Source organism: Epinephelus moara, chromosome 16, assembly GCF_006386435.1.
Source record: "Epinephelus moara isolate mb chromosome 16, YSFRI_EMoa_1.0, whole genome shotgun sequence".
Taxonomy (NCBI): Eukaryota; Metazoa; Chordata; class Actinopteri; order Perciformes; family Serranidae; genus Epinephelus; species Epinephelus moara.
In genome coordinates this window covers 7,392,545-7,406,953 of record NC_065521.1, presented here as the reverse complement: position 1 = coordinate 7,406,953, position 14,409 = coordinate 7,392,545, and the positions used below count along the sequence as shown (strand labels likewise).

Sequence of the window (14,409 nt, the reverse complement as noted above, 5' to 3'; positions counted from 1 at the left end):
ACACAAGAGGTCTAATAGAATAGTTCTGTCTTTGTTCCTTGTGCTAACACAAAGGGTTGGACACTGCACCATTTATCTTAATTCTTGCACCTGGTTTGTCATTAACAGCTTGTGTATCTTTAATAATAGTAGTATGAAAGCCACATGTATCCAGAAGTCTATACTCGTATATCATTTAAAAATATGCAGTCTGATTGCTTAAGTGGGCATGATTCATATTTGGGCACACCCAGCTAATGCTGTAGTAAGTGTTTTATGTGAAACTTTGCTGAGAAAATCTGCTCTGAACCAGGATATTAGCATTCATGGTTATAATGTATAAAGACCTGACCAGCCCAAAAGGGGTGGGGGTATTGTAGTCTTCATCAAAAATAAGTTTGATGTCAATGTGCTTCTCTACATCACTGAGGTAGTAATTTGAATTTTTAGCTCTGGAACTTGAGGTCTCTGAAATGCTCCATATTACTGTTGTTGGTTGCTATAGGACACCTTCAGCAGTCAGTAGTGCTTGACTCCATATTTCAGCCTCTGTCGGGGTTGAATTTTGATGAAATTGTCATTGGTTTAGTTACACAGTGTGACTTTATAAAGACTGACCCACCTGTGAGTGGTAGACTACAGCATGATTTATAACAGTAACAGAAATCGTGTTAAGACACAAAGCATGCAAGCAGTGACACCAGCGACAGAATGTGTTCATTCTCAGTTACTGTTTATTTCCTTTAGAATACATAAAAAACAAAAAAAACAAAGAAGTGTGAGGAAACCATTGTGTACAAAAACAAAATTCCTCTTACAAATCACCAATTGTTTAGGAGTTGCTTTCATTTTGCATTTCATAATTTGACATTTCAAAAGGTCAGTGTGTATACCACACTGACCTTTTGTTTTAAGCTGTGTGCAAATAATACAACATAAGCCAGTAGAATATCACAGTTAAAATAACATACAACAGAATACGAAGCGAAAAAAAGAATAGTTGTAGACATAAGTGAGCTGGCATAGTAGAAACAAAACACACTTCCAATAGTATCAACCTGACATACAGGTACACCAGACACTTCCAAATAAAAGCTGGGATTTAAATAATGGGTGTGCCCAATAACAGCTGAACAACAAATAATGGCTGGGTTAAAAACACAGAGGGTGGAATTATCATACTATCAAGTGTCACATTCTAAAATTCTGTATAATGTTAATTTCCACAGCACTCATCCCATCAGTACCAAAGTCATGTCATACTCACTAAAATATTTCACTTCTCCAACAGAAATACTGTTTTCATTCACTAATCACTTCCATGTTGCATTTTTTTTTAATTGCTGGGAAAGTACTGTCAGTGAAATGCTGCACTTCTGTAAATGTCAATTAAAAGTCTGCTGGTAACAAGAGGAAATCCTATGACCTGCTGGAAGTATTTTAATGTAAATCTGTACATAAAGTGTTGCGTTTCATTGATGGTAACTTAAAAGCAGAAAAAAAAAATCACAGCAAAATTTAAGTGAAAATAGTAAATACCATGAAACTACAATTAAACACCCAGTCCCTTCTACGAGCCTGGTGTGGCTACACGTTTAAAAATAAAGGCCTGTCTCAATTAGATGCTTGGTCTGGTTGCCAAGCAGTTCATTTTTACAGAAGTTCTTGGATGTATAAGACAGGTTGTTGGCTACCCACTTGGGGTAATGTTAGTTGGCTGCTTCAATCGCACATACAGATATAACCATGAGCACCAAAGAAGACCCCAATTCCTTTAGATTTACCGCATGTTAAACAGAGACTAAAAAAAAAAGGTGACTACCTGCCTCTGAAGCTGCCATGAAGTCAGAATATGTGTCCGTTCCTCGATTACCTGGCAAGTTATTCATATTCCTTTAGTTGGTTCGGCTTCACCGAGCAAAATAATCATAAGTGTTTTTCATAAAAATGAATGATTGTTTTCACAAGAAAAAGTGGTATTGTGTCAGTTACCGGGTGCTGAGAAACAATCGTCAAAACTCTTTCTCTCTAATGCACTGTCTCTTCAGAGTTAGATCAAATGAATGCTTTATAATTAACATGTTATTCTTTATACAATTTTTTATATTATATTTATATTTTTTATGATTTTTATACAAGTAATATTCACACTGGTTTAAATTAACGATTTGATTATATTTCCCATCATTGCTTAGCAACAGTTTCGTATAAAAGGAATTAAAGGCCTGTCCCAATGAGACGCCTGTCACAAATATAGGCCTGTTGAGTTCAGTAATTTAAGCAAATGATAGCCCGGGCTATTAATTGAATTTTTACGGTAAGTGTAGAGAGAATTTCTGTTAAAAAGAGAAACTCTGACATGACTGTAGTGACTGAAATAGTGCTGTAGAAATGTAAAGTATCCTGAATTAATTGAGACAACAGAGAAACATGGAGGAAATGTTGACTTTGCATCAACAGCAAATTAAAACAGGAGCAGATCAGAAAACACAGAGGCTTCTGATGAAAAATACTTAAACAGGAAACCATAAATAAGGCTTGTCTCTAATATAACCCTGTTTTACATAAACATCTGCTTCTCTCTGTAGTTGAGGCTGGTTACTATTTGAAAATTTGCAGTTGAGGTCTACAGCAGTGGTTCCCAAGTGGTGGGTCGCAGGCCCATTCTGAACGGACCACAAGTGACTCACGAACATGTCAGCTTTGTGAAAAAAACACATTTTCTAAGTACAGTTAATTTCCAGCACTGACCTTTTTTCTTCAACACAGCAAACTAGCTGGATGACATGGCCAAACGCAAGTAACAGTATGACACTGAATGTATTTAAGTGTGTGGACCTTGGACAAATGAATAAGGAGAAATCTGGATCCTGTGGCTGTACCAGTTGGGAACCACTGGTATAGAGGACAATACAATTTTGTTAACCCTTAAATACCCAACTGTATACAGTGACATCCACATCAGTTCAGTCATAAGGTTTTCTGATTTGAAAGCTAAGATAAGCTCAACTTAATTTTTTAAATCATTGCATTCATCATAAAACACTCAAATAAGTTGGTCTCATTACCATTGTGTATTTATGCTCGAATGCCATCATTCAAACTCAGGTTTTTAAATGGATGGAATTTGTATCAAATACTACAGGTTCATAAAACAGAAACACTAGACCATATAAAGTTAGGCTGGTCTATGTTTCTACAGGGAAATAAAGGAGAAAGAAAGACAAGCAGAGTCACACTGCAGGCCATGGAAGTCGTCCAACAGTTAGTTAGGCAGGCACGCATCTGGGGGTGCACTGACACACCTGATCTCTTCTGGAGCTGCTCTCAACTATAAACCATAGAGCTATGGTTTAGAACAGAGGAGACAATCATACTCCATTCAGTGAACTGGAAACTCTACATACCCTCCCACACTTTGAAAAGTACGCATCTCTTCACATTCTCATAATATTTTTATGAATCCTAAACACAAGATTACAGTATTTTTATTTGAAAGCTAAAAGCTATAACCTTGTACTTAAATGTATATAGTCCCTTTTTCCAATGCATTTGACCTTCCTTTTTTCCCCTTTAGCTTGGTTCTCTCTCATCCCTATAACGCCCCATTTCATTGTGCCCACCTTGGTGACAAAGCAGGCACAGAGGAGGGATGATTATTTGGCCTGGTTTGTTTCCCCCTCCCAATACTGTGTGAGCTGACACTCTATAGCAGAAGGCAGCCGCTCTTCTTGCCTCGCCTCCTGGCCTGCAGTGCCGCCCTGGTGGCCATCTCAAACACCTCCCTCACACCATCCTTCGTCTTGGCTGAGCACTCCAAGTAACCAAAGGCATTGATCCGGTTAGCCATGTCCCTCGCCTCGTCTGACTTCACTGGTTCCTGTGTGGATACACCAAAATCATCAACTAATAGAAAACATCATTTTAAAATATAGACAAAACATTTGAAAACATTTAACAGCACTTATAAGACACTGTATGTTCAGTCTTTCAATGGTCAAAATGTGGAATCCCTTTATTGTATGACTTCTGTTCTATGTTGATAATAATTTTGCCTCTTCTGAGCAGTTAGTACATGCATATAATATTCTTTGAACCTGTTTCTACAGGTATCTTTAGCTCAGAAACTCAGCAATGTCAAACAGGCCCTAAGTGTCATTTTTAGTAGCTTAATAAACACAATTTAACAGCATTGGGATTACTTTTAGATACTTGAGCAATACGGTTGCAGTGATATACCAGTTTCAAGGTATACCGTCAGGGCTCGACAGTGCGAGTGTTTCACTCGCATTTGCGACTAAAAATAGGTGTGTGCGAACTGTAAAAAATATTTAAGGGCACATGTGCACATTAAAAAACAGCCGAAGCAGCCTATATTTTTGTCAATAAAAAATATGATAATCTAACCGCAAATGTTGGAGGAACTCCAGCCGCCTTCCCTCTTCCCTCTTCCCCGCGTGACACGGTTAAGGCCTCTACACATGATCAGCTGTAAAACTGCTTTGCGCTGGCTGTCCCATCGTTTGTCTATGGAGAGGGCGGCAACGTCTGACAAAGCAGCACCGCTACCCCTGGCATCGCGCACCGCTCGGATTTTCCGCCCGAGCGCTGCGCTCAGAGTTGAAATTATTTGAACTTTGACCGCGCCATTGCACCGCACCTGGCGGTGAGCGAAGCGCGTTATCATCATGTGAAGGCCGCTTTAGGGACCATTCACCACGGTACCGCTGCTGGGCAGGGTGGAAATAAAGCCCTTTTCACACAGAGCGCACAAAGCGCAGACCTCCGCCGACAAATCCATTCATTGTGTATGTGCTATCGCGGCGCAAGGTCAAGGTCAAGGTCAAATTTATTTATATAGCACATTTAAAACAACCGATGTTTGCCAAAGTGCTGTACAATCTAGAAAGCACCGCTCTGCCGTCAAACTGAGCGGCGCGCGAGAGGGCACATGCCGCGGCGTCTGTGCGCCGCCAGCCTGCGCTCGAATTGAAAATTTTTTAATTTCACCGCAACCCGCTGTGACAACACCTCAGCGCGTCCAATAGCAGAGAAGAGCCTGAAGTAGACCCGGAAGCAGTCACCATGGAGCTGTAGCTCCTGAACGAGCCTGTACTCCCCCAAATCCTGTCTTACGCGCCTTGCTCTCCGCTTGCTCTGCGCCCTACACTGCGGTGGGCGCTGCAAAAATCGCGCTCTGTCCTGCAGAGTTTCAGAGGACCTGAAGAATGTTTTAGGATAGTAATAACATTATATAAGATAATCATATTACAAAGATAATATATATAAGATAATAACATTAAAGACAAAATTAAAGTGCAATACTTTTTCAAAACTTGATGATTTTACCTTTCTGTACATTTTGTATACAAATTCATTAAATAATTTTGCTTGTAAATGTCTATTTGCATCACGTTTATTACGGAAAACACATTATTTGATCAATTTACATTGTGCCCCTAAAGTTCTTTGTGCGCTCCTTACTTTTTCAACTTAGGAGCACATGTGCTCCTTGGGAAAAAAGTTAGCGTCAAGCCCTGACCGTGATATAAAAGTTGACGGTTAGTATACCGTGTTCATTTGCTTATCTACAATATTGGAAAAAACATGTAACTGGATGTTAACTCTCCCCTTTATTATATGTTATTTTCTGAGGGGAGACTTTTTACACATAATTCCATTAACACAATGGTTTCAGGTTTCAATTATAGTGGTAACATGTTTGTTGAACCAAAATAACCCTTCATTTTTAATTCCTTTAGGGGTCATTCTGAAATATTAATTCTTTAATACTATGATACCGTGAAACCGTGATATTTTCGTTCTAGCTAGCTATCGTACTTGAAAATCTCATACTGTTGAAACCGTGCTGAGAAGCATGTTTCAGAAAATGATTCTGTGTAACTGAAAAGAATGACTGCTCCAGTCCTGCGCTTTCATGTGATATGCGTGGAATTTCTGTACGACCCTGCATTCGCGAGTAATCCATCCAAGAGTAATGTGTGTGCAAAGGTGTATGAAAGCTTTGTTATACATAATTTTAGTGTAACTTTATAATTTTTTCCTTGTGAAAATATTGACTACCGACAAGTGCTTGGTCTTATCAGAAAGCTGTGGTCACGCTGTTTCACGTGATATGAGTGGCTTCTCGCTATGATGAATGGTTGCAGAGAAAATCAATAGAGAAGAACAGGTGTGAATTTGGACGCACTTTGCATTTTTCAGGCCCATAACCGCTATCCATATGATGCTAAAGTTAGTGATTATTTGTATTGTTACCTCTCTGGCTGCATATGTGTGAGATGCAGCCACTTGTCTGTCTGAGTTGCGCTTTAATGTGTGAGGTGAATCAATAGCGCATCGCTGTTCTACTCAGTAGTTATAGGCTAATCTATTGTAGGATGGTCAGACAGCACCTGAGTGTGTTTACAAAAATGCGATTTAAACATTTCATACACCAGATGTAACATGGACCTGCCGATGCACGTTCAGCCCATTCATATGAGTCAGCTGTCACTGTTTGTCAGTAGAGACTTCACTCTGCAGTGTAGTTTATACAGTTTAGTGATTCACCAGAGAAATACACAGTAACACTGGGCTTCATGATTTCCCTCTATCTTACCTTTAACTGTAAATGTAATATACATATTATATCCAGTATATATATATATGCTATGTTCATCTGTAGTGTGGGGTCATATGAGGGCGGAGGCATTGAGGGTTGGCCATTTGACAATACCCCAGAAAATCTCCCTCCTCTTCGCAGCCTAATGTTGGCAGGTATGAAGAGTCAGAACTGTTCTTTGTTTTTGTTGTGTTAGCAACAGTGATGTCAGGTTTGGCATGAGATATGGAATATCAAATCATCCATATTTTTTTTCACTACATCTTAGCCTTTCTTACCCTCAGGTGTACATAGACTACAGGTAATATACTTCTTTTTACAATACAAAATGTATATTATCGGTTATTGTATCGGTTATCGGCCATGAGAAGCAGGTAATCATTGGTTATCAGTATCAGTTGAAACAATCCATATCAGTGCATGCCTATTAAAAAGCATGTTCACTTCATGCCTTTTGGAGATCAGTTTATCTTCTACTCACTTAACTATTCATAGTAAAAGAAATTTTGAGCAGGGTAGCCTAAACTTTTGCATGCCACTTTAGGTTCAAAATTCCAGTATTGTGACAACACTACACCTGGATGTAAATCTTCTTACACCCTGGTATAAATATCATTGTTGGCTATGGACAACTGGGTGTTTGTCTCTGCCATCATGCTACATAAATACAGGTGTAAATAGCCACATTGGCTATTCCAACCCAGGTGCAAATAGCATTATTGGCTGTGGACACCTGGGTGCTAATAGCATTTGTCAAATAATCATCAGTTACAGTGCTACAAAATGCTGATGAATATTATGGGAAAATAGCCACAAGCTAGGATTCAAACTCAAGTAAATGAAAGGTTAAAAACAATGATATCATTTCTATGTATATGTTGTTGTTTTTTTACTTTGACACATCAGTCCTGCTAGTAGTTCGTCCTGCTGTGGTAGGATTAGTATGATACTCTGTGTATATATAACTCCACACTGTAATGTGCTCCATAGAGTAAGGGTCTCACTGACCTGTTTCATCTTAGCTAACTCTCGACGCGTGTGTTCATCATTTCTCAGGTCTTTCTTGTTTCCCACAAGAATAATGGGCACATTGGGACAGAAGTGCTTGACCTCAGGAGTCCACTTCTCTGGAATATTCTCTGCATCAGGCACAAGGTGAACATGTTGAACATGGAGCAGATGCAAACAGAATGTTTGTGGAAAAACAACAATGACAAAGAGGAAATCTCACCCAAACTGTCAGGGCTGTCAATGGAGAAACACATGAGGATGACATCTGTGTCTGGATAGGAGAGAGGCCTCAGTCGGTCATAGTCCTCCTGACCTGCTGTGTCCCAAAGAGCCAGTTCCACCTATAACAGGACAGGATAACAGGACTACATTACAACCAAGGACTTTACTACATACGTTATTTTTTATTTATTTCATATTTTACCCCCCTGAGGGGAAATTCAATTTTTTCACTCTTTTGTCATTAACACATAGGTCCGGTAGCAGTAGTAGTACACATGCACAAACAGGACCTACACATGCACAAAGTGGAGAGATGTCAGAGTGAGGGGGCTGCCTTGGTCAGGCGCCCTGAGCGGTTGGGGGGTTTGGTGCCTTGCCGAGGTGCCTTGCTCAAGGCGGTGACCTCTCCAGCTACCAGTCTACACTCCGTATTTGGTCCGGACGGGGACTTGAACAGGCGATCTTCCGGTTCCCAACCCAAGTCCCTATGGACTGAGCTACTGCCGCCCGTATTCAGTACATCAGTATACCTTTGTAAAAATTAAATGTCCTGGACTCTGTATGACAAATTCAAGTTTGTGAATGATTCAAAATGATCTGTGATTGTAGGGAAAAAATACAAATTGTCCAAAATTTAAGCACAAATTAAATCGGTGAGAGTACACAAGCTCTCACCGTTGTACACCTAGCTTACCATAAAGACTGGAAATGAGGGAAAATAGCAAGCCTGACTGTATCTATATGAAATATAAAACTGACCATTTGGAACTCTCTCCCCCCTGTAATCTGCAACGCCCCTTCACTGGACATTTTCAAATCCACCCTCAAAACCCATCTGTCCACCATGGCTTTTTAATTCAATAATCCATCTCATCCCCAGTGTACCATCACACAGTTTCTCTGCTTTCTTCTGTTGTTTGTTATATTTTTGTTGCTTTTCTGTGCTGCTTGTGTTGTATTGTACTGTTCTGTTGGTGTTATTGTTTCATTACTATGTATTGTAAAGTGACCTTGGGTTTCTTGAAAGGCGCTATATAAATTAAAGTTATTATTATTATTATTATCATTATCATTATTGTTATTCAAGCGCATGTTAGGGGCTGCATCTATTTTTTGGCAAACAGCTGCCCGGCTCAGTGACTTCCCAAGTCCTGTCATCAGCTGGTTGCATTGACAGTATATGACAGCTCCCCAAAAATGAAGCCAAACATCTGGATCAAGCTGGCTGCAGTATAGGTCATAAACAGGTCTTACAGTTTACATCCATGTCTGTGAAAACATGGATGCTTCACACACATCTTCCCCCTGACAGCCCAGAAGATCTATACAATCAGCACAGTTTCAAGGTGGACACCCAAGATGTGTGTCACCAATTCAGTATCTGACCAAATATTTCCCCTTCTGTTCCTGAGATATGACGTTGAGTTATGGCCAGAAAAGTGTTTTTTATGCAGAACATCATGATGTCACAGTGAAGCTGACCTTTGACCTTTTGGATATAAGATGTCATTACTTCATCATATCCTATCAGATATTTGTGTGACATTTTGTCGTAATTGGTGTAAAAAAGTTAGTTACGTCCCCATAGTCTTGTTACAGGGGGGCTGCTAACTACGGTGGCCAACACAAAAGATAGATTGCTTATGTTTTTGAGGTTCTTCTGTTGTATGTTGTGGTGTTGTATATTGTTGTTTCTGTGACATTTTAAGGTGCTAATAATACACCAATAAAGGTGTATCTTACCGTATCTTATCTTATCTTAAATATATGCATGATTGTATGTAAGTGTATGATGTATGGTGTGTAGGAGTATAATCATATGGGTGGATGTCTGTAGATATGTATAGTTTTTATTTGTGTTTATATATTTTTTCCTTTTTTTATATGTAAAATTATATATAGATATAGTTTTACTTTTTAATGTAAATTCTGCAATTATTCAGTTGTTAATTGTGAGCACGAATGTTAATAAACTCAACTCAAAAACATGACTGTCTAGAGCCAGTGTTTAGTTTGTCCGTTCTGGGCTACTGTAGAAACAAGGCAGTGCAACATTGAGATCTCTATAAACAAGGACCCACTCTCTATGTAGATATAAACGGCTCATTTTAAGGTAACGAAAACACAATGACTCATATTTTCAGGTTATTATACACTAAAGAAAACACACTTATTACGCTCAATTTCTGCCAATATACCCCCCTAAATCCTACAACTGGACCTTTAAAACAATCCCTGAGGTTCAGAGCCTCAGACTTCACAGTGTTTCAATAGACTACTGTAAAAGACATGAAAGAAAAACACAACATTTGTGAGTATAATGAACAGCTTACCTGTTTACCATCGACCTCAATATCTGCCACATAGTTTTCGAACACTGTGGGCACATAAACCTCAGGGAACTGGTCTTTGCTGAACACTATGAGCAGACAGGTCTTTCCACAGGCTCCATCACCAACTATCACCAGTTTCTTTCTGATTGCAGCCATCTAAAAGAATAACAACAGAACAGAGCCATTTACCAGCATCAAGATATGGGATGTTTACAGGCAAGTTCAGGCAGGTCGGAGATTTAAAGGACACAGTGATGACTTAATTTTAACCAGTGTCAGCTATTTTGTTTGTGGAGAGCCCCAGAAATTCAGTATGGACGAGAAAACACAAACTATTAAGCCATGAAATCTAAAAAGGCTCAACAAAAGTTCTACGGTGTATTTCTGTGGGAAAGTATTTTTTACATTTGTTTGCAGTGAGTGAAGCATGTTCTTTGTACAACCAATGTGAACATAACATGTTTGCTATGTTTTCAGCTGAGCTTAATAGATCTCTCAGAGAAATTCCTCCTTCAAACTGTGGACTAGGGTTGCAGCGGTATACCGGTTTTAAAGTATACCATGACATGAAAATGACAATTATCATATCATATTATCATCTCAACTTAATTGTAATTATTTTCCAAAGATGGACGTTTTACACATACTTCCATTTAAAAAAAAACAAGATTTCAAGAAGGGTTGCAGCAGTCAAGTTCAACTTTATTTTAGTTTTTACACATACTTCCATTTTAAAAAATGGTTTCCAGTTTCTATTATAGTAATAACACATTAGTTCAACCAAAAAAAAAACCCTTCTGTTTTTATTCCTTTAAGGGTCATTTTGTCTCATAATAATTAGTCTGTAATACCATGATACCGTCATATCTTCTGAGATGGTTACTGTACCATGAAATCTTATACCATTGCAACCCTTCTGTAAATGTGCTTATTTATCACCCATCCTAAAAACTTACACAGCTGCAATGTTTCATCATATCAGACCAAAAACAGCCTGCATCAACACAATGTACAAGGCCAATCTGAATTACGGATCCATAAGTTTGCAGACACCTGAACACAGCACAACCTTTTATAATACTGTGAGGAAATATTTCATAACTCTGGATAGATATCATGGCAACAGCTATTTTATCCTCCTCCAGCTGTGGCAATTGCAAGATTCGTATAATTAAATTGTTCACGTTACAAAACTGATCTACCAGGAATGTTTGCTTGCATCTATTGGACTGGCAAACCAATACTTTGCTCAGTGATGGAGACTGCGACCTCTGTGAGGTCCCTGCTGTGCCAATGCAGTGGCTTCAATGAAATGAGTGAGGGGGCTTCACTTTTTCATGTAGCACCGCTGTCAGTCAGAACACAACCTCAATCTCAGAGGAAAGATGAAGCCGAGTACAGTTCATAGTGGTACTCTGACATCAGCACACATCAAAAGCTAAAGAATGCCTATTAAAAACACCTGCAGCCATTGTTTTCTATGCAAGCCCGCACTGACATCACTGTGTGTCATTGCTGATTAATGTGCATCAACACTTTAGGGAATGCCACTGTCCAGTTTTCCAGTGTCAACATCTGTCCACTTAAAACAGCGTTTTTATCACATTTACTCATCAGATCAGCAAATCGTAAATACTGTACTTCCACTGTTTCCTCTGTTGAATGAACTGTAGGTTATATGATGTGTTTGGAGTGTGTCACAGGGGTCAATAGTATGGAGTCCAATTACATTCTGTGATGCAGCTGATGTGTGTTGCAATTTAGATGGGTGACGAATGTGACCTACTTGTGGCAGTACATGAAAAGTGATCACCAAAGTCAAGAGCATTCATCCTAAATTGTCAATATCTCTCATATTTCATGACATTACATCAATATCTTCCCCAGAGTTATACCTCTCCTGTAGCAACAAAAAGCCAAACTAACTAGGCACATCACTTGCTCAATGTCAATAACCACCAAAATACTAACCAACCAACTTCTATTTAGGCTTAAAGGCAAACATAGGGGGCGGGGCATTATTCTGATAAGTTAAGGTTGTTAGCAATAGTCAATTCATTGAACTAATCACATGATGATAAATCGTAACACAATAGTAAACAGAGTCATTGTTATCCCTTTCATCAAAAATCATCTAAATCAACATATCTTGGTTAAAAATTGCAATATCATTGACTTGATGTTAAAGGGACAGTTCACCCCAAAACCAAAATAACATATTTTTCCTCTTACCTGTAGTGCTATTTATCAACCTAGATTGTTTTGGTGTGAGTTGCAGAGTGTTGGAGATATGAGCTGTAGCGATGTCTGCCTTCTCTCCAGTATAATAGAACTAGATGGCACTCAGATTATGGTGCTCAAAGTGTGGGATGTTTTTTTTTTTAACTCAACAACAATGTCTTTTTTCCAGTATAATGCACAAATATTGTATTTTACAGTTTCATGTAGGAACTTTTTTTTCCTATCGCACTACACCCACTGACCATATCGCTGCACCGAAGGAACCATGCATGTAGTCCAGGACGAGAGGCTTCAGCTTGTGACAGCAAGAGAAGTAAACACTGATGGCATCCTGTCTGGCTGATCTGTAACATTTGCTAGCTCAGTGGTGCTAGGTAGTGAATGCACACTTCCCTTTGTGAGTCCATGCAACTGGCAAATATAGTTCGCTAGGAATAACACAGTTCCTACATGAAACTGCTCATAACAAGGTTTGTGAATTATCTTGAGTAATCGGGTCATGATTTTGGGGACGAGACATAGCTGTTGGGTTTTTCAAATGTACTTTTTGATGCTTTGAGCACCACAAGCCAAGTACCGTCTAGTTCCATCATATTGGAGAGAAGGCACACAACTCTTAATACCTCCAACACTCGGCAACCCACACCAAAACTGTCTAGACTGATGAAGAGCACTACGGGTAAGAGGAGAAATGTGCATTTTTGATTTGGGGGCGAACTGTCCCTTTAACATTGATAAAAAAAATCCATCAAATGAACTGCCAAATGAAACTAGGTTGTTGTTGCCATTTTTAATCCGAAACTGGTAAATGTTTTATCAGAATATATTCTTCCATATTTACTGAAGCTTCACCATTGTGTCGAAATAAACTCAGTCAACCCAAATCGGACTTTTAGTGGCTGGATCTCCTAACCTTACTAATTCGCATTCAGGTGACATCTGTACAGCCCGTCTTTCTACAGCCACCTATATGAACTTTAACCGCTTTATAGAATTTAATGGGTAAATATGAGGGTACACAACGCTGGCAGAGGTTTTAGTTATGATGATCTTTAAAGGGCATTTAGGCTTCTTAGCCACTTATCGTGTCTGTGGAATGTAGCAAGTTTACGTTGCACTAGAACTTAACTTCCTAACTGCTATTTACCAATGATGTAAATGGCTAGTTGTCAGCTCAATCTCTGGTGAACTGCTTCACTCTACTGATAACTTGTAATCGTGGTGTTACCTTAGTTTCCGTTAATTTTCTTATTTGGCTAGCAGCAGTTTCAATTTCATCTGTGGAAGCTAACTATTAGCTTGCTAACTTTGCTTAGTTTTTTCGCGACAGCTGGCCTCTCGTCACGCTAGACACATCAAATCTTAAGGCCGCAACCTATTTCTTGATTCCAGTACCTACCCTGACATACAAAACAGCGCAGTAGATACATATTCTGTGTATATCATTAAACGTAATTTTACCGTTTTGTTAGAGGTCTTCGCCTTTCTTTAGTTTTCCCGTCGGACCTCACAGTCCTGCCCCCGACAGTGCCACGAAGATTAAACCCGCCCACTAAAAAGACGTTGCTGAAGTTGCATTACATCCTCTTCCTTATTTGCTCGTTTCTCTTTAAAGACATGAAGAAAAGTGCCACTGTGGCATGACTTTTCATAAAAACAAGGAACAGATAGATAGGTTACCACTCTGTTCTTTACGATGAAGTATTGGGGTCACTGGTAGAAAATACAATCGAGTCATATGCTTATGGTCAGGGTACCTTCAGGCAGTTTGTTTTTTCGTTTTAAACCAAAAACGAAAAAACGGAGATACCATGGTTTTCCCTTTTTTTCCTTTTTGGTTTAAAACGAAAAAACGAGAAAAAGGAGCCGTTTTTCCGTTTTTGTTGTCAGAATCAAAAAACGAAAAATGACAAAACCAAATTCAAATAACAGCCCGATTTTGTTTTTTTGCAGATTATTTTTTTCATTTATTGTTTTGGACAAAAAGTAGAACGGCGG

At 39.0% G+C, this 14,409-nt stretch overlaps 1 protein-coding gene across 1 annotated transcript; it reads right to left on the bottom strand.

The window, feature by feature from the left end:
• Nucleotides 1–691: 691 nt before the first annotated feature.
• LOC126402598 (rho-related GTP-binding protein RhoA-C) lies at nt 692–14,089 on the bottom strand. Its single transcript, XM_050064736.1, has 5 exons — nt 13,873–14,089; nt 10,171–10,326; nt 7,836–7,956; nt 7,613–7,743; nt 692–3,859 (listed from the first exon to the last, which is right to left on the bottom strand). The coding sequence occupies exons 2-5, from the start codon at nt 10,324–10,326 to the stop codon at nt 3,686–3,688; spliced, it is 582 nt and encodes a 193-aa protein (XP_049920693.1). The 5' UTR covers nt 13,873–14,089; the 3' UTR covers nt 692–3,685.
• Between the last annotated feature and the right edge of the window lie 320 nt (nt 14,090–14,409).